The sequence below is a fragment of the Suncus etruscus genome, chromosome 9 (genome assembly GCF_024139225.1).
Source record: "Suncus etruscus isolate mSunEtr1 chromosome 9, mSunEtr1.pri.cur, whole genome shotgun sequence".
NCBI lineage: Eukaryota > Metazoa > Chordata > Mammalia > Eulipotyphla > Soricidae > Suncus > Suncus etruscus.
In genome coordinates, this window is record NC_064856.1 from 10,324,471 (window position 1) to 10,348,795 (window position 24,325).

The 24,325-nt window shown below is 48.7% G+C and overlaps 1 protein-coding gene across 3 annotated transcripts in view; it reads left to right on the forward strand.

Annotated features, from left to right (window-relative positions):
* The window catches only part of COMMD7 (COMM domain containing 7), a 911,502-nt gene that overhangs the window by 25,906 nt on the left and 861,271 nt on the right, over positions 1-24,325 (forward strand). Inside the window, exons 4-9 of one of the 3 annotated variants that reach the window (XR_007498887.1) lie at positions 6,635-6,691; positions 6,775-6,812; positions 9,347-9,437; positions 9,742-9,791; positions 10,408-10,456; positions 12,090-12,469. Coding sequence is in view for 2 of the 3 variants with exons in the window: in XM_049779389.1 (XP_049635346.1) it covers positions 6,635-6,691; positions 6,775-6,812; positions 9,347-9,437; positions 9,742-9,791; positions 10,408-10,456; positions 12,090-12,166 (362 nt within the window). In the remaining variant the exon portion in view is untranslated. Of the gene's footprint in view, positions 1-6,634; positions 6,692-6,774; positions 6,813-9,346; positions 9,438-9,741; positions 9,792-10,407; positions 10,457-12,089; positions 12,483-24,325 lie in introns of those variants that run through there. The other 2 variants (XM_049779389.1, XM_049779388.1) reach the window with 2 other exon arrangements.

The following is a 24,325-nucleotide window of genomic DNA, read 5'->3' on the forward strand; positions in this document are numbered from 1 at the left end:
AGGAGTGGTCAGGGAGTAAGCCCAGGTTTCAGGCATGCAAAACATGTGCTCAGACATTTTGAGCTAACTCTCTTCCATCGGGAATCAATTATTTTCAAGTAGCTATCAGACATCCTGTCATTTTGTTCCTAAATCCCTAGTTATCGGCAAAAGATAAAGGATTTATCAGAAGTACAATGCCATTCCCCTATCTAAAGTTAAAATATGCCTTGGCCAGATTTCCTTATTGTTTCTTATTCTGCAGTTGATGGGTCTCATCTGGACCTGGAAAGGGTCTCCCAGGGTGGCTTTTTTTTTTTTTTTTGTCCAGTGCTAATGGTCCTGTGGCTTTTTCGTGCTCTGAGAGCTGGAGGCAAACTGCTTAATCTCTGAGCATCAGTTTCTTCAACCAATCCTAGGAATTCTACTGTGTTAGAAAGAGACTGTAGGAGATGGCCTAAAGGGCTGAATGTACATCTTTGCTTGCACACAGGAAGCCTGGATGAAATTCCCAGGACCACAAGAAACCTCCAGTACTGAGCTGGGAGTGACCCCCAAACCGAGCCAGGAGTCACCCCTGAGCACCACCTAGGTGTGTTCCCCACTTCTCCTCCCCCAAAACACAAAGAATAGAGAAAGATAATATCTAAAATGTTTGCCTCAGTAAGTGGGAGCAATACTGCTAGTAACCTATGATTGTCAGCGTCATTGTGGAAGTCTCCTTCCCCAGATCATAGGAATCCTAGCAATAGGATCCCTGTTTATGTCTAGTGTGTTTAATTATATTGTGGTGGAGGTCTCCCAAATAGTACATAAGGGCCTAGGGACTGGGGCCAGTCCTGGCAATAGTGTAACAGATGGGTGTGCCTGAGAGTCCAGTGCTTGGGTTTGCTTAAGTCCAGTGGTTCTGGGGACAGTGAAGGCTACACTCATTGGTCCTGGAGCAAAGCCATACAGTGCCGAGACTCATACTTGGGGCCTAGTACATGGTTTGATTCCCATCACCATGTGGTCCCCTGAACACCAGTGGGAAAGAACACCCCCACTCCCATAAAAGAAGAAAAGAATATATGGACAAGGTATCTGGACCTTTGGGGGTGCTTGGTAACTGATGTTAATTTATTTGATTTTGTGTTTTATTTGTTTGTTGGTTTTGGTTTTGGGGCCATACCCTGCAGTGCTCAGAGGTTACTCCTGGCTCTGCACTTAGGAATCACTCCAGATAGTGCTTGGGGGAATCATATGGGATGCTGGGATCAAACCTGAATCAGATGCTTACAAGGCTAAGTGTCCAGATTTTATGTGGATATTTTTTTGGGGGGGTTGCTTTTGGTTTTGGGACCACACCAGCTATGCTGAGACTTACTCCTGGGGCTCTCAGGGATCCCTGTATTCAGGGATCAATCCTGGTGGTGGTTGGGGACGATATGTAATGCCAGGGAGAGAACCTGGGTCAATTTCATGCAAGGTGAGCATCTTAACCTACTATACTACTTTTCGGCCCATGTTGGATCTATTGTTGACCATGCAAGTATTGAGTTTGTACTTTTAGTCAAATTTTCCCCTCTCAAAAATTCATCCATTTTTGGGGGCCGGAGCAATAGCACAGCGGTAGGGCTTTTTGCCTTGCATGCAGCCAATTCAGGATGGAATGTGGTTTGAATCCCGGCATCCCATGTGGTCCCCCAAGCCTGCCAGGAGCGATTTCTGAGCGCAGAGTCAGGAGTAACCCCTGAATTCCGCCAGGTTTAACCCAAAAATAAAAAATAAAAAAATTCATCCTTTGCGGGCCAGAGAGATAGCATGGAGATAGGGTGTTTGCCTTTCATGCAGAAGGACAGTGGTTTGAATCCCAGTGTCCCACATGGTCCCCTGAGCCTGCCAGGAGCGATTTCTGAGCTCAGCCAGGAGTAACCCCTGAGCGATGCCGGGTGTGACCTCCCCTCCCCCCAAAAAAAAGAATACTAAGGGGCATCTTAATAACTCCCAGTTGAGTATTTTATTGTGGAATCATCATGCAGAAATATGAATTTGGGGTCAGGACTAGAGCTTAGAAGTAGAGTATGTGCCTCATGTTTGTGAACCTCTTCGATTTGATCCCCTGCTCCGTCAAAAAATAAAATGGATTTGAGTTGGACATTCAGTGAGAAGCCCATGTGGTCCTTAACTGGAGGGACTTGAAAGTGGCTTCCTTCTTTTTTTTTTTTTTTTTTTTTTTTTTTGGTTTTTGGTTTTTGGGCCACACCCGGTGGTGCTCAGGGGTTACTCCTAGCTGTCTGCTCAGAAATAGCTCCTGGCAGGCACGGGGGACCGTATGGGACACCGGGATTTGTATGGGACACCGGATTCAAACCAACCACCTTTGGTCCTGGATCTGCTGCTTGCAAAGCAAATGCTGCTGTGCTATCTCTCTGAGCCCTGTGGCTCCCTTCTTGGGGTGTCTTTATAGCCAAAGTTTCCTGGGGTCTTGCTTTTTCTACTTCCCGTTGGCTTCCTTGTTCCCTCTGATTCTGGAGATAAAAGGTTTCCTCCCTTTGTTTACATGGTTTGTTTTGCTGGGGACAGCAGCCTTAGGATTGTTTTTCTGGAATGAAGGGTGGGGTGGGAATCTGGGTTTAGGGTCTTGCTTTGCAACACCTTGACCCCCTGACTCCCCCCAAAAGCTGGTGAATGTCTTCTAAATTAATTCGCCATCCTGTGGAAGATGAAGATGTGGAAAATTCTGAAGCAGTTGCCAGAGTTGTGTCTCTGGACAATAGCCTGCAGATTCATCCTGGAGAAGCCAGTTGTTGGCAACTCTTTGTTTTCAGGAATTGGAAGTCTGGGAGTGGAACAAAAAGGCTCCTGCAAGGCAGTGCTTAGGGTTTCCGAGTTTCTTCCAGAAGGAACTTATGACCAGTCATGGTCAAACCCTTGAGTCTGTGGACTTTCTGGCTTTTGAGTGGGTGGGTGGGTTGGTTGGTTGGTTGGTTTGGAGGCCACACACCTGACAGTGCTCAGGGATCATTCCTGGAGGTGCTCAAGAGACCATATGGGGCCAGGGATCGAACCTGAGTCAGCCACATGCAAGGCAGGTGTCCTTTTAGTTGTATAATCTTTCATCTGTACTGCTAGCTGTAGTCCCTGGCCAGGCTTTCTGAAAGCAGATTTTTCAAATTCTAGTAGAGCCTTTTTTATTTCATTCAGTCTCTTTATCTGAACTGGCTAGTATTTGAAGAGTCAGCACAATCAAGGAACAGAATTGTACATCCATCTTGACTTCATTTTATTCTTATATAGTTTGGAGGGGTCTATATCCAGCAGAACTTAGGGCCTACTCTCACCTTATTCAAGCTCGGGGCTTTTGGGGCCATGTTGGGGAAGGAGCTCAGGGTTCCTGTATGCACAGCCAGGGGCAAGCTCTTAGAATACAAAGTTTGGTTTAGAAATTAACTGTAAACCCAGCTTTACTATGAGCCTAAGTGTATTCATGACAGGCTGCAATTTTAAGAAAGACGGAGCCCAGAAGAATAGCCAGTTCCTGGAAGCAGACCCTCTGCAGATAGTCAAGGAATTGGCCTCCTGATCAGATATTGGAGACCAAACAGCAGTGAACAGATAGCAGATGATACTGTAGCCTGGATCTGGAGATGCCTGGTCACCCCTCACTGAGCTAACAGCCTACCATAACTGTTTGTCTGATGCTACATTTGAACTACAACCAACCTTGTATTAAGAACCAATAATTGGGGCCGGAGAAATAGCATGGAGGTAAGGTGTTTGCCTTTCATGCAGAAGGTCATCAGTTCGAATCCGGAGTCCCATATGGTCCCCCGTGCCTGCCAGGAGCAATTTCTGAGCATGGAGCCAGGAATTTTCCCTGAGCACTGCTGGGTTTGACCCAAAAACCACAAAAGAAAAAAAAAAAAAAAAAAAAAGAACCAATAATTGGGGCCGGAGAGATAGCACAGCGGCGTTTGCCTTGCAAGCAGCCAATTCAGGACCTAAGGTGGTTCATTCAAATCCTGGCGTCCCATATGGTCCCCTGTGCCTGCCAGGAGCTATTTCTAAGCAGACAGCCAGGAGTAATCCCTGAGCACCGCCGAGTGTGGCCCAAAAAACAAAACAAAACAAAAAGGAACCAATACTTTTATTTTCACACCTGGCTGCACTAAGGGGTTACTCCTAGCTCTTTTGCTCAGATATTGCTCCTGGCAGGCTCAGGGGACCATATGGGATGCCAGGAATTGAACCCAGGTCTGTCCTGGGTCGGCAGCATGCAAGGCTGTGCTATCACTCAAGCCCCAAAAACCAATCACTTTGGAGCCAGAGAGATAGCATGGAGGCAGGGCGTTTTCCTTGTATGCAGAAGGATGGTGGTTCAAAATTCCAGTATCCCATATGGTCCCCCGAGCCTGCCAGGAGTGATTTTTTTTTGGTTTTTGGGCCACACCCAGTGGTGCTCAGGGGTTACTCCTGGCTGTCTGCTCAGAAATAGCTCCTGGCAGGCACGGGGGACCATATGGGACACCGGGATTCGAACCAACCACCTTTGGTCCTGGATCGGCTGCTTGCAAGGCAAATGCTGCTGTGCTATCTCTCCGGGCCCAGGAGTGATTTCTGAGCATAGAGTCAAGAGTAACCACTGAGCGCTGCTGGGTGTGACCCCCCCCCCAAAAAAAAAGTAATTTTAAAAAGATCTATCTCAGAGGCAGGGATCCCCTAAATTGAGCTCTTGGCACCCTTTAAAATTGCTATGTAAGCCATTCTCAGGGTCCTCATTTCTTTTTCTTTCTTTCTTTTGATTTTTGGGTCACACCTGACCTGGCAGCGCTCAGGGATCACTCCTGGCTCTACGCTCAGAAGTCGCTCCTGGCAGGCCCGGGGGACCATATGGGATGCCGGGATTCAAACCAATGTCCTTCTGCATGCAAGGCAAATGCCCTACCTCCATGCTATCTCTCCAGCCCCCCAGGGTCTTCATTTCTTAGGAGAGTTGGACCCCAGCATGCTGAAATAAACTCCCTTGCATTTACATTGCTGTCTGATTCTCTGATGGTCTTTTGGGTGGCGGATCCTGAATTTCAGAGTTTAACATCTGCTATGGCTTCTGAAAGCAGACTTTCCAGGTTCTAGTAGAGCTTTATTATTTCTTTCAATCAAGGTATCACTAGCTGACAGGTTCATGTATGTTCCAGATTCCCAACATTATTCTCAGACATCTGTCTGTGCAAACTACTTTATAATCCTCCATTGGTAGTTTATTTCAACCCTGGATCCCTGCTAGGAAATCTCTATCTGAACTGGCTAGTATTGAAGAGTCAGCACGACTGAGGATCAGAATTGTATATCTGTCTCGACTTCATTTTATTCTTTTTTGTTTGTGTATTTGGTTTTTTTTTTTTGGGGGGGTCATACTTGGTGACACTCAGGGGTTACTCCTGGCTATGCGCAGAGAAATTGCCCCTAGCTTGGGGGACCATATTGGACACTGGGGGATCGAACCGAGGTCCACCCTAGGTTAGCTCAGGCAAGGCAAACATCTTATCGCTGGCACCACCGCTCCGACCCTTCATTTAATTCTTATTCAGTTTGGAGGGGTCTATACCAGCAGGATTTAGGGCCTACTCTCACCTTACTGGTCAGAGTTTGATTGACCATGTTGGGGAAGGAGCTCAGGGTTACTCTATGCACAGCCAGAGGCAAGCCTGTTATGCCATCTCTTGAGCCTTAATCTGAATTTCCATATTTCAGAATTTCAGTGGCCCTGTGCTCTGCTGTCTGCTGTGGCTCTAGGTTATGTCTCTTCTGCTAGACCCTGAGCTTCCCCCATTTTGCTCCCAGAATCTCTGGCCCTGGTCCTTCCTTCCCCATGTCCAGCAAAGTTTCTTAGGGCTCTCTGTTATCCTCACACCCTGGGAGTGTGAGCCCATGTTCTCGTCTCCGACAGTTTGGTTTGCATATTTTTGTTTGTTTGTTTGGTTTTGGTTTTTGGGTCACACCCAGCAACACTCAGGGGGCTACTCCTGGCTCTACGCTCAGAAATCGCCCCCGGCAAGCTCAGGGGACCATATGGGATGCCAGGATTCAAACCACCATCCTCTGCATGAAGGCAAACGCCTTACCTCCATGCTATCTCTCTGGCCCCTTTTTTGTTTTTTAAAAATCTTTTGTTGATTGATTGATTGGTTTTTGGGCCACAGCCAGTGGTGCTCAGGGGTTACTCCTGGCTCTGCACTCAGAAATCGCCCTTGGCAGGCTGGGGGACCTGGATATGGATTGCTGGGAATCAAACCGTGTCCCTCCTGGGTCGGTCACATGCAAGGCAAATGCCCTACCCCTGTGCCATCTCTCTGGCCCCAGGTTTGGATTTTTTGAACCAAACCTGGTGATATTCTGGACTTAACTCCTGATTTGTATTTAGGGATCACTCCTGGCAGTGCTCCAGGAACCGTTTGGGGTGCTGCAGATCAAACCTGGGTAGGATGCTTGCAAAGCAAGCTCCCTTCCTGCTGTACTGTTGCTCCAATCCTCCTCCAGTTCTTTGAACTGTATCTTTTTTCTCTGTCTGGAGCCAGACCTTTGTCTTCTCTGTCACTTTTTCATGCCCCTTCATTGTTCTCTGCCACCCAGTGGGGTGATCTGCCTCTTTTTGATGATCGCTTCCTTTTTCCAGGGGCCTTGAAGAAGAGTCTTTCAGCTGAGCAGGTTCAGGCTGACTTGCTTACTCTAGGTGAGTGTCTCCATCCCATGCCAGTCTTCCATGATGGCCGTATGCTCCTCACTGCGATAATGATTCAATCTTGTCTTTTCTAGGTCTGAGTGAGGAGAAAGCTACTTACTTTGCGGAAAAGGTATGGCCATCACTATCTATCAAGGATAATGGGCATCACTGGCTTAGTTTCAGGACCAGAAACGTGGAGAACGCTGACTTGGGAAAAAACAGCCCTCAAGAAGGCATTTCCCAGCTTTGTGCTTTTCATTGGGTTTCACACAAGAGACAGTTAGGTTGTTGATTCTGTTTGCTTGTTTGTGTTTTGATTTGGGCCACACAGATCTAGGCTCCAGGCTTGCTTCTGGCTCTGCACTCAGTGATCACTCTTGGCAGAATTTGAGGTGCCAGAGTCAGCCTCATGCAAGGCAAGCTCCTTACGCACCGTATTTTCTCTCTGGCTCCTGCTGCTGTTTTTTTGTTTTTGTTTTTGTTTTTGTTTTTTGTTCTCCCCACCAAGCAGCTTTTAAACAGTATTTTTGTTTTGTTTTGTTTTGTTTTGTTTTGTTTTGTTTTGGGCCACACCCGGCGGTGCTCAGGTGTTACTCCTGGCTGTCTGCTCAGAAATAGCTCCTGGCAGGCACGGGGGACCATATGGGACACCGGGATTCGAACCAACCACCTTTGGTCCTGGATTGGCTGCTTGCAAGGCAAACGCTGCTGTGAAAGCTTTTTTTTTTTTTTTTGGTTTTTGGGCCACACCCAGCGGTGCTCAGGGGTGACTCCTGGCTGTCTGCTCAGAAATAGCTCCTGACAGGCAGGGGGGACCATATGGGACACCAGGATTCAACCACCTTTGGTCCTGGATCGGCTGTGCTTTTTATTTTTTTGGTTTTTGGATCACACCTGCAATGCTCAGGGGTTCCTCCTGGCTCTACGTTCAGACATCGCTCCTGGCAGGCCCGGGGGACCATATGGGATGCCGGGATTCAACCACCGTCCTTCTGCATGCAGGGCAAACGCATTACCTCCATGCTATCTCTCCGGCCCATTAAGCAGTATTTTTAGCACTCTGATTTTTTTCCTCTTGTTTGACCACATATAAAAATCAATTAGATTTAGGGATGAAAGAAAACATCTGGACCTGAGAAATAGTACAGCAGATAAAGGTCTTGCATGCACCTCACACCTCCACCCCACATGGTTTCCTTGAGCTCCATTGAGAGTGATTTCTGTGGTATAGAAATAGGGGGGCCATATAGAGGCCAGGGTGGGAGAGATAGCACAGTACTAGGGCATTTGCCTTGCAAGCAACTGATCCAGGTCTGACAGTGGTCCAAATCCCAGCATTCCATCGAGCCTGCCAGGAGCGATATCTGAGCACAGAGCCAGGATTAACTCCTGAGCGCTGCTGGGTGTTACCCCCAAAAACAAACAAACAAACAAAAATATGGGGGCCGAGAGAGAGATAGGATAATTGGTACTTGCTTTGTATATGGCTAACCTGGGTTTGATCCGTGGCATCCCATATGGTTCCCCAAGCACCACGAGGAATAATTTCTGACCACAAAGCCAGTAGTAACCCCTGGGCATCTCCGGTGTACCCCTCGCCCCCAAATAGAATCAGGAGTATATAAAAGGTAAGTACTGCAGAGTACCCAAATCAAAATCCACAAAACAAATTGAAAGAAAACATTTATTTTACTTTGGATAGCAAAAATAGTACAGGGGCTGGAGAGATAGCAGAGTGGCAGGCTGTTTGCCTTGCATGCGGCCAACATAGGACAAAACTCGGTTCAAATCCCGGCATCCCATATTGTCTCCTGAGCCTGCCAGGAGCGATTTCTGAGCACAGATCCAGGAGTAGCTGCTGAGCGCTGCCAGGTGTGGCCCAAAAACCAAAAAAGAAAGAAAAAAAAGGGGGGGATAGTACAGAAGTTAAGTTTGCACGTGCCAATTTCTGGCACCATATATGCTTGGCATGGTGTGTGTACCTGTAGTCCTAGCTACCTGGGAGGCTGAAGCAGGAGGATGGCTTGAGTACAAGAGTTCTGGGCTATAGTGCGCTATGCTGATCAGGTTCCCACAGTAAGTTCAGCATTAGTATGGTGACCCCCCACAGCAGGGAACCACCAAGTTGCCTAAGAAGGGGTGAACTGGCCCAGATCAGAAACAGAGTAGGTCACATATGCTTCCCCAAACACCATAGGGATGACCCCAAGCACCACCAAAAGACGTCTATGCCATTTCTTTTCCTCTGTTCTCTTCCTACCCTTTCACCCCCAGCCCTTTACAAATAGGCCCAAGTCTGCGATCTGCAGAGTGTGTGTGTGGGGTGTGTGTGTGGGGTGTAGTGCACCCAGTGGTGCTCAGAGTCCAGGACTGAGATCTGCAGTGTGTGTGTGTGTGTGTGTGTGTGTGTGTGTGTGTGTGTGTGTGTGTGTGTGTGTGTGTGTGTGTGTGAGATGCACCCAGTGGTGCTTAGGTCTCGTTCTGTGTTCACTGATAACTCCTGGCATGGCTAGGGGACCATAATGAGTGTCAGAGGTTAAACCCAGATCTGCCATGTGCAAAGCAAACAAACGCCTGGGTTCTCATTCTGGATGAGAAGGAAGCTTTGCTATTCCAGGAACGGGAGGACTAAGTGTGACTTTGGCTTTTCTGCTTTTGTTCCAGTGGAAGCAGAATGCCCCCACCCTTGCACATCGGGCCATGGGTCAGACTCTGATGATTAACCAGCTTATTGATATGGAGTGGAAGTTTGGAGGTAAGTGGTCAGAGCCAGTCCCCTGCCTGTGGGGCTGCGCTGGTTCTTCCATGCTTTTATGGAGATGGGGAGAGTCCTTGGCCAATGGACTGTAGGCTTGAGGCAGCTTCTACATCCACTGCCTGGTCCCTTGTACCCCACAGCCCTTACTCTCCAGGCCTCTTGGTGGGCTGCCTTGCTTGGGTATCTGTTTTTCTGCTCTCATCCCCCATCCTCGAATTCTGCTGGGCAGCTAGCCTCAGTTGGAGTTTTCAAAGGGGTCCCCAAACAGCCCCTGATTCTCTTTCTCTTTTATATGCCACAGTGACCACCGGGAGCAGCGAGTTGGAGAAAGTGGGAAGTATTTTTTTACAAGTAAGTCTTTAACTCCCTGGAAAGGGGTAGATTCTGGTTAAAAGGATCACATCTGTTTCGAGCTAGAATAGTAGTACAGAGAGTAGAGCATTTATCTTGCACCTGGCCAACTTGGATTTCATCAGGTGCCGAGTGCAGAGCCAGGAGCATTTCAGGGTGTGGCCTAAACAACAACAACAACAACAAAATCACATCTGGGGCCAGAGATAGTACAGCAGGTAGAGTGTTTGCCTTGTGGCTGACCCAGATTTGATGCCTGGAACCTCTTATGGCTCCCCTTTCCTCCCCTAGCCCCTCCAGAAATGTTTCCTGAGTGCAGAGCTAGGAGAAAGCCCTTACAAAATCCAAGAAATAAATAGAAATCATTAAAACGACCACATCTGCATTAGAGATTTTGAATACTTGGATCTCTGTGTGGTGCGGCTCTTCTCTAAGCCATAGCCGTTCCCTCTTCTGTTGTCCCTGGTAGGGGTTTTGGTCGGGGCCAAACCATAATCTTCGAGGACAGCCTCAAGGAGAGAAGCTGGATGGCTTGTTGTTTAAGAGGAGTTTGGGTTTCAAGAATCTGCTTGCTGTCTTTTATTTAATTTTCTTTCTCTTTTTCCTCATAAATCAGCTTAAGTTGGTGATTAAGAAAGGGAAGCGTACCGAGAATGTGTATATAGGTGAGTCCAAATTCTCACGTGCGCCTTTTCCCTTTCTTCATGTTCTCCTTAGCCTATGGGTTTTTAAGACCACCACAAATCTTTTTTTTATATTGCTTTGATTTATTGGTTTGGGAGGGTCACACCAAATGGTGCACAGAGCTTATTCCTGGCTCTGCTCATCGATCACTCTCAGCAGCTCTGGACCATGTGGTATGCCGGGGCAAACCCTGGCTGGCTGTGTGTAATGCCCTACCTGTGTACTATCCCTCTGACCCCCTCTAAGAATCTTTATTTAAAAAAAAAGGGGGGGGGTTTAAGGCTCAAGAGACAATATGAAGGTTAAGATATTTATCTTGTATGCAGCCAACGCAAGTTCAATCCCCAGCACCACATATAGTCCATTGAGTGGCAAATGATCCCTGAATACAGAGCTTACTAGCCCTGAATACAGCTGGGTATGGCCCAAACTAAAAAATATAAAAGAGGGATGGGGTTATGGAGCTGTAGGGCAGTCTCCCCTCCCCCTGCATTACTTTCCAGAACTGCCTATATGGGGCTGGAGAAATAGCACAGTGGTTTGCGTTTGCCTTGCGTGTAGCCGATCCAGGATAAACAGTGGTTCGAATCCCAGTATCCCATATGGTCCCCTGTGCTTGCCAGGAGCGATTTCTAAGCACAGAGCCAGGAGTAATCCCTGAGTGCCACTGGGTGTGACCCTAAAACAAACAAACAAACAAACAAAAACAAGACAGAGCTGCCTATATGCCTAACAGTGTAACAGCCTTTTCTTTTCTTTTTTTTTTTTGGTTTTTGGGCCACACCCAGTGTCGCTCAGGGGTTACTCCTGGCTATGCGCTCAGAAGTCGCTCCTGGCTTGGGGGACCATATGGGACACGGGGGGGATCGAACCGCGGTCCGTCCAAGGCTAGCGCAGGCAAGGCAGGCACCTTACCTCTAGCGCCACCGCCCGGCCCACAGCCTTTTCTTTGTTTTGTTTTCCTTCACTCTTTGGGGGAGGGGTCACACCCAGTAGTGCTCAGGGGTTACTCCTGGCTGTGTGCTCAGAAATTACTTCTGGCAGATTCAGGGGATCATATGGGATGTCAGAGATCAAACCCGGGTTAGCTGTGTGCAAGGCAAATGCCCTACCCACTGTGCTATCACTCTGGCCCCTATAAGAACCTTTTCAAAATACGAAAAAGCAAGTGAAGGATGTGGCAGATATCTTGGCTATGGAGGGAAGGCTCCAGGAATGGCCTGAGGTTCCCTGGTCATGCTCCTGTGCACCATGGCGCACCATCCTGGCTTCAGTGGACCCTTTTTTGTTTATTTCTGGGACACACCTGGCAGTGGTCAGGGCTTACTCCTGGCTCTACCGTCAGGGAACACTGGCTGTGCTAAGGGAACCACATGGGATACTGGGGATAAAACCTGGGTCAGCCACATACAAGGCAGACACCCTACCCACTGTTCAGTCCTTCCTCCTTCTGTCCGCCCTTTGTTATGATCAGTGACCCAGCTCCTGCTGCCTGGATCACCGAAATCAAGATCTAAGAAGAAAACCATCTTCCCTGAGTGCAGATTCATTTCTTGGGTGATTTTGGGGTTGCTAGAAACACCGGCCTGAAACTACATCATTTTCTCTCCCCAGAGCTCACCTTGCCTCAGTTCTACAGCTTCCTGCACGAGATGGAGAGAGTACAAGCAAGCATGGCGTGCTTCAGCTGATTCCTGTCCCCTCTCCATGCCTCCTCCCAGCCTCTGCAGTGCTTCAGAGTCCAACCTGCTTCCCACAAACTCTGGTTTGGAGCTACTACTTCCTGCCACTCACTCAGACATTTGTTATATGGTCTAGTGGCTCTTGTGCCTCTTGGAGTCCATGGAGGAAACGTGATGAGGCCTTGAGTCCTTGCCCATCTCAGTCCCTGTTCCTCAGAAGTTGGGGCTGGTTGATGCTGCCTCTTGAGGGAGCCTCAGGCCTCTTTCTGAACTTTCCAGGAGGGCAGGGTGTGTGTGTGCTTGACTGGGCAGGTTTTTTTGGGTTTTTTTGACCGGGCAGTTTGTAATGGGGCCTTCTCAGAATGGAAGCTACACTCACTCTCACCTAACATGTTGTTTTCTTAGGTTGAGATGTTTTTTTTTTAGGGAGGTGATTTCAGCTGTTTGGGTTCTACCTGACCACCTATGCAGGTGAGAAGATGAATAAAGAAGGTTCTGAAAAAAGCAGCATAGAAAACATTTATCTTTCTCTAGAACCTCGCCATGTGCTAATGGCCTTCACAGAGCATCTTCCTGATTTAAAGGAAGTTATCTGATGAGCTGAGTCCCAAGCCTGGAACTCCAGGGGCCAGACAGACGGTTCAATAGGTTGAGCACATGCTCTTTATTCAGGAGGCCAGGGTTTACCTCCCCCCCCCAGCAGTGCATGACCCTCCCCTCATTCTGAACCACTGCTGGGAATTGCCTCAATACCCAAAAATAGGTTAAAAATCAACTTGGGGCCAGAGTGATAGCACAGTTGTAGAGCATTTGCCTTGGATAGGGCTGACCCAAGACTGACCCAGATTTAATCACTGGCATCCCATATGGTCCCCCGAGCTTGTCAGGAGTGATCTCTCTTTCTCTCTCTCTCTCTCTCTCTCTCTCTCTCTCTCTCTCTCTCTCTCTCTCTCTCTCTCTCTCTCTCTCTCTCTCTCTCTCTCTCTCTCTCTCCTCTCTCTCTCCTCTCTCTCCTCTCTCTCTCTCTCTCTCTCTCTCTCTCTCTCTCTCTCTCTCTCTCTCATTTTTTTGTTGTTTTTTTTTTTGCCACACCTAGCAGTGCTCAGGGGTTACTCCTGGCTGTCTGCTCAGAAATAGCTCCTGACAGGCACGGGGGACACCAGGATTCAAACCAACCACCTTAGGTCCTGGATCGGCTGCTTGCAAGGCAAACGCCACTGTGCTATCTCTCCAGCCCCTCCAGGAGCAGTTTCTGAGCACAGAGTCAGGAGTAAACCCTGAGCGCTGCTGTGTGTGGCCCCCCCAAAAAAAAATCAAGAGGGGCTGGAGCAATAGCACAGCAGTGGGTATTTACCTTGCATGCAGCGATTTCTGAGTGCCACCGAGTGTTGCAAAAAAAATGGGGCCAGAGAGATAGCTCAAGTGGATGATTATATGCCTTGTGTGCAAGAGGCACAGATTAGATTTCTGGCAATGAATAGTCCTTGAACAGTACCAGGAGAGATCTTCACTGGACCAGCACAGAGATGGGATGAGCTTCTGAACACCATTTGGGTATGATCCTCTCTCCAGAAATAGTGGAGTCCAGAAAGATAGTACAGCAGGTAAGGCACTTGCCTTCCATTTAATTGATCAGGATTTCATTCCTGGCACCTCATATGGTCCTCTGTGCACTGCCAAGAGTAATCCCTGAGTACTACCAGCTGTGGTACCCTAAACCCTAATGTGACATTTTACATTTTTGGGGGACAAGAGGCTTATTGCTGGCTCTGTCCAGGCCACAGCTGGCTGTAGTTGGGGGGCTATATATGTGGCACACGATTTGAGCCATTGTCATGCCTGCAGCCTTGTAAGGCAAGTGCCTCTACTCTCTAAACACTTGCCTTATGAGGCTACCAGCATTGTAATGGCTCAAATCGTCTCTAGGGTTTCTCCTCTCTCTCTCTCTCTCTCTAGGCAACTCTGCATGTTTATTTTCTCAAAAAGGAGCCAGAGAGATAGTGCAGTGGGTAGGACACTTGCCTTGCACAAAGTCAACATGAGGTCAATTCTTAGCACCCCAAATGGTCTCCTGTGTGCCTCTAGGAACAAGTCCTGAGTGAGCTGGGTGTGGCCCCAAAACAAACTAACTCACTCCAAGATCAAAAGAATGTTTCCTCAAATGGAAGAGTGCTTTGTTGACCATTGATGGCTTTTTAGGTTGTCTCCATCCATTTTTCTCTTAGGTATGATGATGATTTTTGTAAGTGGATCACAGGGCATGTATCCACCTATATCCATTCTATAGCAGTTATGTGGTTGGGAGTAGGGAGAAGGGCCCTCTTATCCTGTTCTCTCTGCATAAGGACCCTGATGGTCTTCAGGTGTCCTCTGAGGGGGATGTTTCTTCTGTCCCCATGAGCTGTCATTTGTGATCTTTTGGTGCTGGGTTTACACAATGAGCAAATAGTACACACCATTCACCTCTGCCTTGGTACATTGCCATTTTGTGCTTGGTTCATCATCAACATTCTTTTTTTGTTTTTGTTTTTATTTTTTTGTTTTGGGTCACACCCGGTGGTGCTCAGGGGTTACTCCTGGTTGTCTGCTCAGAAATAGCTCCTGGCAGGCACGGGGGATCATATGGGACACCGGGATTCGAACCAACCACCTTTGGTCCTGGATCGGCTGCTTGCAAGGCAAATGCAGCTGTGCTATCTCTCCGGGCCCCATCATCAACATTCTTTTCTTTTCTGGGCTGGCAACTTGTTCTGATAATGTGGGTCAGGCCTTTGTGATTTTTTTTTTTTTTTTTGCTTTTTGGGCCACACCTGATGATGCTCAGGGGTTACTCCTGGCTATGCACTCAGAAATCACTCCTGGCTTGGGGGACCATATGGGACGCTGGGGGATCGAACCACGGTTTGTCCTAGGTCAGCATGTGCAAGGCAAACACCCTACCACTTGTGCCACTGCTCCAGCCCTGGCCTTTGTGATTTTACTAGGAAAATATTTTGTAATGGTCACCCCCATAAGTGCTCAGGGCCCCCAGGGCCACCCCCTAGCAATACTGCACATAGCAGCACTATCCTAATAGATGCTTCAGTGCTTGGACCTGGAGTGCAGGGGACCACCAAGATCAAACGGTGAGAGTGACATGCAGTGCAGGGGATTGAACTCTGGATTGGCTGCATGCAAGGCAGTTAGTTGCCTAAACCCCTGTAGTATGGTTCTAACCCCTTGACTCAGGATGAGAAGGTTTAGCAGGGTTAGCCAGCAGGCTGGCAAAGAAGTATAGGTCCAATTCCAATGCATCTTACTGGTAGAATTCTGCCTTCTTGGGGGATACAACAGTGTCTGACACTGAGAATCTGAGAATTCCTAGAATGTCACCCAGGAGCGTAGCAGTCGAGTGAGATCCATCCATACTCCAGCTAGGATCATAAAGGCCTGGTGATTACAGCCACTACCTTGTGGTCACAGTTAGTGCAGAAATGAGCTCCAGAAAAGGCCTGACTGAGGGGTTTCAGCCCACAGATTGAGTGCTGGTGTCTGGCAGGTGCTCCCAGTTGAGTGACCCAGACCTTGAGCCTGGGCTACTCACCCCGCCTTCTCTGCCCACACCTTCCCTTTTTGCTTGCTTGTTTGTGGGTCACACCTGGCAGTGCTCAGGGACTCTATACTCAGGCATCAATTCTGGGATGCTGGGGACTGAACTTAGGTCGGACCGGTGCAAGTCATGTGCCCTATCCGCTGTACTATGCTCCAGGCCCATGGTATGGCTTTCTGCAGCCCCACAGACACCCAGCCATCAGGCCCACTGGTCTCAGTTCTGCCCGAATTCTAAAACTGAGCCACACTCAGCTGTGCATGGTGAGCAGAGTGAAGATCCCAGTCTTCACTCAGCACACCAGGGTCTATCTCCCACTTTCTCCTGCCAGACTATGAATATCCACCAAGTCACATTTGCTTCTTCTCCCCTGGGATCCACACAGAGCTGCCCCCACTTCACAAGGTAGCCCCAGACTCCCCTAGGGGGGTGCCTCTCATGCCCTTTGGCCTCTCTGTAGGGTCCCAGAGAGGAACTTCAGAGTCAGACCCTCTGTCCACTGAACTGCCTACTGGCACCTCAAGAAAATTCCTGACCTCAGTTTCCCTTTTGTGAGAAGATCCTTCTTGCCTTCCAGAGGAGCACAAGACCTGTCATTCACTAAGGGATGAGCTCAGATAACCCTGAGCATAGTGCTTCCAGGATTCCTTGCATGTAGCCTGTGGGTTTCTAGATAAGAGACTTGATTTTCAGGTCCCTAACCACAACCCCATTCCCCACACCCTTCATCCCCATTGGCAGTACTATATCCGGTAGAGTCCAGGGTCTACTCTTGGTGGTGGTTAGGGGGGGGCCATATAGTGTGCTGGGGATGGAACTGCAATGCAAGGCCCATCACCCCTTCTCTTGGCCTGGATCCACTCTCTCCTCTCTACCTGCCCTGGAGAATAGTTCTTTATGGGTTACTGAAACAAAATGCCCTTCTCTGGCAGGATTGCTCATCAACTTTGTCTTATTTTGAAAGAAGAAATTTAGGAGGGTTGGGGGATTTTTTGGTTTGTTTTGGAGGAGTTGTAGTCTGAGCCTGTGGTACTAATGACTACGACTGGTTCTCTTTTTTTGGGGGGGGTGGGGGGAGATGTTTGGGGCCATACCTGGTGATGCTCAAAGTTTACTCATGGCTCTGAGCTTAGGAATTACTCCTGGAAAACTAGGGAGACCCTATGGGATGCTGGAATTGAGCCTGATTGACCATGTGCAAATACTCTCCGTACTATCATTTTGGTTCCTTCTGCCTGGTTCTTTTTTTTTGGTGGTGGGGGCACCTGTGGCGCTCAGGGGTTACTCCTGGCTCTGAGCTCAGAAATTACTCCTGGCTCGTGGGGACTATAGGGGATGCCAGGATCAAACCCACGTCCGTCCGTCGTGGGTCAGCCTCATGCAAGGCAAATGCCCTACCACTGTGCTACCACTCCGGCCTGTTCTGCCTGGTTCTAGCCTTAGGATTCTATTTTCTTGGTGGTGCTCAGAAGATCCTATGCAGTTCTAGGGGGTCCCAGGGTCAGCTGCATATCCACTGCATTGCTTCCTCACCCCAGGGAGAATCCGGTTTATTGTAAGTCAGAGGTAAGTTTAGCAAGGCAGGCTGACTGAGCACCTGCCTTCCCAGGGCTGATGGACATGTGCTCCATGAGTCTACACACAGGCCTAGAGCGCCTCCTATGGGCTGGGCAGCGCGCAGCTGCACCAAAGCCGAGGGGGGTCCTGGTTAGTCTGTGTCCCCATTTGTATACGGGAGATAATGTCTCGCTCTCTTCGCTCTGTCCCCTCTGACTCCAGCAGTGATTCCTGTCCTCTTGTTGATGGGCACTTTGTCACAAGGGTAACCAAATGAACTGGGGGACATTGATTCAGCCTGGAACTGTTAGGCCAGGATTTTGCTGTCATGCTGGGGAATTCTTTGAATTCTTTGGAAGTCCTGCCTTTTTGTTTTGGGGCCATACCCAGCCATGCTCAGGAAATCACTCCTGGAGGGGTTCAGGGAATCACATGGAGTGTCAGAGATCTAACCTGGGTTGGCTTCACTAGGCAAGTGCCCTACTCACTGTACTATAGCTCCAGCACCATTGAAGCTCTTTGTCTTTGTATCAGTTCCTGCTTGGTCCTGTTCTGCAACAAAACTTTTTGTCTTACCTATGAATCAGGCCTTTGGATGCAGGTTTCAGCTACTTTTTATATTTCATTTACTAATGAGAATAGAGTAGCGGTTTTATCTGAGCCAAGTAGCCAGAAATGCCGATTCCTGGAATGCCAGGAATAAAAACTGGACCTCCCACTTAAAAAAACTTATGCTCGGGGCCAGCGAGATAGCATGGAGGTAAGGCGTTTGCCTTCCATGCAGAAGGACGGTGGTTTGATTTCCGGCATCCCATATGGTCCCCTACCTGTGAGGGGCGATTTCTGAATGTAGAGCCAGGAAGAACCCCTTAGCGCTGCCAGGTGTGACCCCCCCCCCCAAAAAAAAACCAAAAACAAAACAAAACAAAACAAACAAACAAACAAAAAACATGCTCAGTTTGTGAGATATTTGGACCAGAATCTCTTTTCCCCCCAAAAAAGATTAGTTGTCTTTTTTTGTTTGTTTGATTTGGTTTTTGGGTCACATTCCGCAGGGCTCAGGGGTTACTCTTGGCTCTATGCTCAGAAATCACTCCTGACAGGCTCGGGGGACCATTTAGGATGCCGGGATTCGAACCACCGTCCTTCTGCATGCAAGACAAATGCCTTATCTCTCCGGCCCCAAGATTAGTTGTTTCTTTTACTTTTTTTTTTTTTTTTTTTTTTTGGTTTTTGGGCCACACCCGGTGGTGCTCAGGGGTTACTCCTAGCTATCTGCTCAGAAATAGCTCCTGGCAGGCACGCGGGACCATATGGGACACCAGGATTCGAACCAACCACCTTTGATCCTGGCAAACGATGCTGTGCTATCTCTCCGGGCCCTAATTGTTTCTTTTTTAATTTTGTTTTGTTTATTTATTTTGTCATTTTTTTCTTTTTTGTTTCTGGGTGCACCCAGTGGCACTCAGGGGTTACTCCTGGCTCTATGCTCAGAAATTACTTCTGACTGGCTTGGGGGACTATATGGGATGCCTGGAATCAAGCCCGGGTTCCTCCCAAGTTGGCTGTGTACAAGGCAAATGCCCAACCCGCTGTGCTATTGCTTTGGCCCCTGTTTTGCCTTTTTTCTTTTTTTTTTTTGGTTTTTGGGCCACACCCGGTGATGCTCAGGGGTTACTCCTGGCTATGCGCTCAGAAGTCGCTCCTGGCTTGGGGGACCATATGGGATGCCGGGAGATCGAAATGCGGTCCGTCCTAGGCTAGCGCAGGCAAGGCAGGCACCTTACCTCTAGCACCACCGCCTGGCCCCTGTTTTGCCTTTTTTCAAAGTTGGGGATCAAGCCCAGGTCTCATGTGTACAATACAAGATATTCTACCTTAAGCCCTGTTCCATCTATCCACTCATACAGTATACTATTCTCTGAGTAAACCTAAAACACATCTTTTGTTGTTGTTGTTGTTGTTGTTTTTGTTTTTGGGTCACACCCGGCAGCTCTCAGAGGTTACTCCTGGCTCAGTGCTCAGAAATCGCCCCTGGCAGGCACGGGGGACCATATGGTTGCCGGGATTCGAACCACCATCCTTCTGCATGCAAGGCAAATGCCCCTACCTCCAGGCTATCTCTCCGGCCCCCTAAAACACATCTTAAACAAACACAAAATAGGGACCAAAAGATAGTACAACAGGTAGGGCATTTGTCTCGTCCATGCTGATCTCGCTTATCCCGGAACCCCGTTTGATCCCCTGTACCCCTCCAGGAGTGATCCCTAGGCATAGGATCAGGAGTAAGTACTGAGCACTGTCAGTTGTAGCTCCAAAACAACAACAACAACAGCAACAAAAATTTAAGTCGGGGCCGGGAAGGTGGCGCTAGAGATAAGGTGTCTGCCTTGTAAGCGCTACCAAGGAACGGACCGCGGTTCGATCCCCCGGCGTCCCATATGGTCCCCCCAAGCCAGGAGCGATTTCTGAGCACATAGCCAGGAGTAACCCCTGAGCATCAAACGGGTGTGGCCCAAAAACCAAAAAAAAAAAAAAAAAATTTAAGTCCCGGGGCCGGGCGGTGGCACTAAAGGTAAGGTGCCTGCCTTGCCTGCGCTAGCCTTGGACGGACCGCGGTTCGATCCCCCGGTGTCCCATATGGTCCCCCAAGCCAGGAGCAACTTCTGAGCACATAGCCAGGAGTAACCCCTGAGCGTTACCGGGTGTGGCCCAAAAACCAAAAAAAAAAAAAAAAAAAAAAAATTTAAGTCCCAGGGCCAGAGAGATAGCATGGAGGTAAGGCATTTGCCTTGCATGCAGAAGGACAGTGGTTCGAATCCCGGTATCCCATATGGTCCCCCGAGCTTGCCAGGAGCGATTTCTGAGCGTAGAGCCAGGAGTAAACCCTGAGTGCTGCTGGGTGTGACCCAAAAACTAAAAAATAATAATAATAATAAATAAGTCCCAGAATTGACAGTCCAGTGGGTACTTTGCTGAGTTTTTAGCAGACATGTCTCTGGCGTATTATGGAACTTTGTAGTCAAAGATAGGGACCCCTCAAATGCTGGACTTCCTTAGTCCTGCTTCCTGGCTCATGGTGAGTTCTGTCCTCTACTGTAGTCCTATTGTGTAGGACTAGGAAGACTTGAAACTTAATGTTGTGCTCTAAGAGAAGTGGGGGGGGGGTACAGTGCACGTTGCACAGCCAGTCATATTCAGGTCTGTCACATTCAGGTCTGTCTCCAATTCAGGGAGCTATTCCTTGTTGCAAAGATTCACCTTCTTGTTTCTAAGGCTCTTGGTTTGGTTTCTTTTTCTTTCTTTCTTTCTTTCTTTCTTTCTTTCTTTCTTTCTTTCTTTCTTTCTTTCTTTCTTTCTTTCTTTCTTTCTTTCTTTCTTTCTTTCTTTCTTTCTTTCTTTCTTTCTTTCTTTCTTTCTTTCTTTCTTTCTTTCTTTCTTTCTTTCTTTCTTTCTTTCTTTCTTTTTTTTGGTTTTGGGGTCACAATCAGTGGCACTCAGGAGTTACTCCTGGCTCTGCGTTCAGAAATTGCTCCTGGCAGGCACAGGAACTATATGGATGCCGGGATTCGAACCACCATCTGCCCTGAATCAGCTGCATGCAAGGCAAATACCCTGCCACTGTGCTATCTCTCTGGCCCCACTGTTTTGATTTATTGGGGGAGGTGGGAGATGAGTCCATGTCATACCTGGCAGTGCTCAAGGACTACTCCTAGCTTTGTGTTTCAGTGTAAGAGAAGGAAATCCCACCAAGTTGGGGCAAAGGCAAGGCAAGCACCCTAAGTCCTGTGAACTCTCTAGCTCAGGATTTTGGGTGGAAGTGGGGGTCCCTGTGCAGGAATGGTGGCAGGACAGCAAGAGCACCAGGAATTAGGAGACCTGGATGCTTGGCCCAAAAGTTGCTGAAGCGCTATGCCTGCCTCTTCAGAAGCCGTGCCTCAGTGGTCTGTGCTGGTGGGCCCTGTGGTCTGGTGCTCTGGTAACTCAGTCCAAGAACAGAGCTCAACCCTGGTAGGCTTGAACAAGGTGGGCCTGGGCCAGGTTCCCCCCCCCTTTTTTTTTTTTTGGTTTTTGGGCCACACCCGGTAACGCTCAGGGGTTACTCCTGGCAATGTGCTCAGAAGTTGCTCCTGGCTTGGGGGACCATATGGGACGCCGGGGGATCGAACTGTGGTCCGTCCAAGGCTAGCGCAGGCAAGGCAGGCACCTTACCTCTTGCGCCACCGCCCGGCCCCCAGGTTTCCCCCTTTTAGCCTGTGCTCTGAAGGAGCTGAAGAAGCTGCCTTGAACCTCTTTGGAGAGACTATTTACCTACTGTTGACTAAATAAAGGCTTAAGAAGACTCATGTACTAAGGCAGCTTTCACATCAAAGGGCACTCACCAAACAGCTTGCCATGAGTTAAGTATGAATGAATCAGAAACAGATGGACTCAATTTCCTAGAAAATACCCTTGGGTTTCACCAAGGGGAGGGAAAGTTCGTGGCTGACAGCACTGTGAAATTTTGCTGATCCTAAAATGTGCTTTCACCAATGTTGCATGAAACAGAGTCTACCCAAGAAGTCACTGGAAACCTGGAGCTGGAATCCTGTCAGGCCCTTAACTTCCCACCCTGGTCTCCTCCCCCTGTGCAGAAAGTAGACCCCTTTATCTCACCCCTTCTGGAATTGCAAAGGCTGCACAGAAGGAGGGCTGACAGTCAATGCCAATCTGAGGCTGCCTGGCACCACCTGACATAGGCTGGTACCGGACCATAGAACCCAACCTCAATCATTTCCAAGAGTCTCTCCTTGCAGCTGGGCAAATTTCCATGAAGCTGATGCGTCTCAATGGCACAGACCTGCTCTTTAAGACCTGGCCTGGGAGCACAGGCTGGCATAGACTGGCATTGTCTGGCACAGGTTGGCACCACCTGACAAGATTGGCACTGACTGGTAAGGCTGGCATGACTTGGCACAGGCAGGCACTGTCTGGGACAGATTGGCATTGATGGCACAGCCTGGAAAGGTTGGGGCTGATTAGCATCAGACAAAAGTTGACACTGAACTGGCACCATTTGGCACAGGTTGGCATTGTTTGACATGGTTGGCACCACCTATAATGGATTGGCGCAGGTTGACACTGATTAGCACAAGTTAGCAGGACTGGCGTCACCTGTCAAAGAGACAGTTCTCAGTCACTCTTTGGACTTTGCCCCTTGCAGCTGGGACAAATCACCATCAAGCTGCTGGCCCTCAATTGTACACACCTGTTCTCTAAACCAAGCCTAGAAGAGTGGCCTTGTAGAGTGGCAAGGCTGGCAATCCCTGGCATAAGAAGGCATAGGTTGGCACTGCTGGGAGAGGTTGGCATTAATGGCACCATCTGGCACAGATTGGTACTACCTGATATCATCTGGTACAGCTCAGCATTCGCAGGAATCACACGGCACAAGTTGGGCACCATCTGGTGCATTGTTCCCAGAATGTCAAGTGTAAGAATTGTTTTACGACATTTCTTAGGGTCTGGAGAGAGTGCAGTATAAGGTGCAGGGAGGTGATTGCCTTGCACATGGCTAATACATGAGTTCCACCCTACGCACTTCATACTGTCTCCCAGCATACCAGGAGTAAGGCCTGAACATCACCAAGTGTAACTCAAAAATAAACCAAAGAAAAGTGTCTTGCCCTGTGCTAGCCTTGGACGGACCGCGGTTCGATCCCCCGGCGTCCCATATGGTCCCCCAAGCCAGGAGCAACTTCTGAGCACATAGCCAGGAGTAACCCCTGAGCGTCACTGGATGTGGCCCAAAAACCAAAACAAGCAAACAAACAAACAAAAAAACAAGTGTCTTGCACTTAGTCTATCTGGTTCCATTCCCAACCCCACCAGGAATGATCTGAGCACATGGGCAGGAGTAAGCCCTGAATACTGCTGTATGTGGTCCAAAACCTGATAAATAAATTAGTTAATTCATTTTGGAGGGGAGGGGTCACACCCAGCGGCATTTGGGTTACTCCTGGCTCTGTGCTCAGAAATCGCTCCAGCAGGCTTGGGGGACCATATGGGATGCCAGGAATCAGACCAGGGTTCGTCCTGAGTTGGCTGCATGCAAGGCAAATGCCCTACCACTGTGGGCTAGCTCCGGTTCATTAGTGGTTTCTAAAGACTTTTCCAGCATAGATGTTCCCTGAACAATAACAGTCCTAGGTCTGGAGAGGTAGTATGGGGGCCATGGTATTTGCCTTGAATGCAGCCTCCCTGGGTTTGAGCCCTGACATTGCAGAGTCCCCCAAGCCTTGCTAGAAGTTAGCCCCGAGCACAGCTGAGTGAGACACTTCACAAAAATCAAAATGCAGGGGGCCAGAGAGATAAGCATGAAGGTAGGGCATTTGCCTTGCATGCAGAAGGATGGTGGTTCGAATCCCTGCATCCCATATGGTCCCCCGAGCCTGCCAGGAGCGATTTCTGAATGTAGAGCCAGGAGGAACTCCTGAGCGCTGCCGGGTGTGACCCAAACAACAAAAACAAAAACAAATCAAAATGCAAATGGAAAGCTAGCATCTGAGGGCCAGAGCGATAGTACACTGGGTAGGACATCTGCCTTACATGCAGCCAACCCAGGTTCCATCCCCAGCATCCCATATGGTCCCTTGCCAGGAATGGTCCTTGAATGCAGCACTAGGAATAACCCCTGAGCACTGCTGGGTGTGTCCCCAAAACAAAGCCAAGCCAGAAAAAAAAGCACCCCTGAAAATAAAAGCAAGCATCTAGCTATGGTTCTTTTTTGGTTTGTTTGTTTGGTCTTGGGTGTATTGGAATTAAGTACACGAGAAACATATTTTGGGAGGAGTTAGGCCACACTCTGTGGCACTTGGATTATTCATGGCTCTTCGTTCAGAAATCACTCTGGCAGGCTCAGTGGACCATATGGATGCTTGTGATTGAACACAGGCTGGCTGCTTGCAAGGCAAGTGCCCTACTGCTGTGCTATCGCTTCAGCCCATGAAAAACCATTATTATTATTATTATTATTATTATTA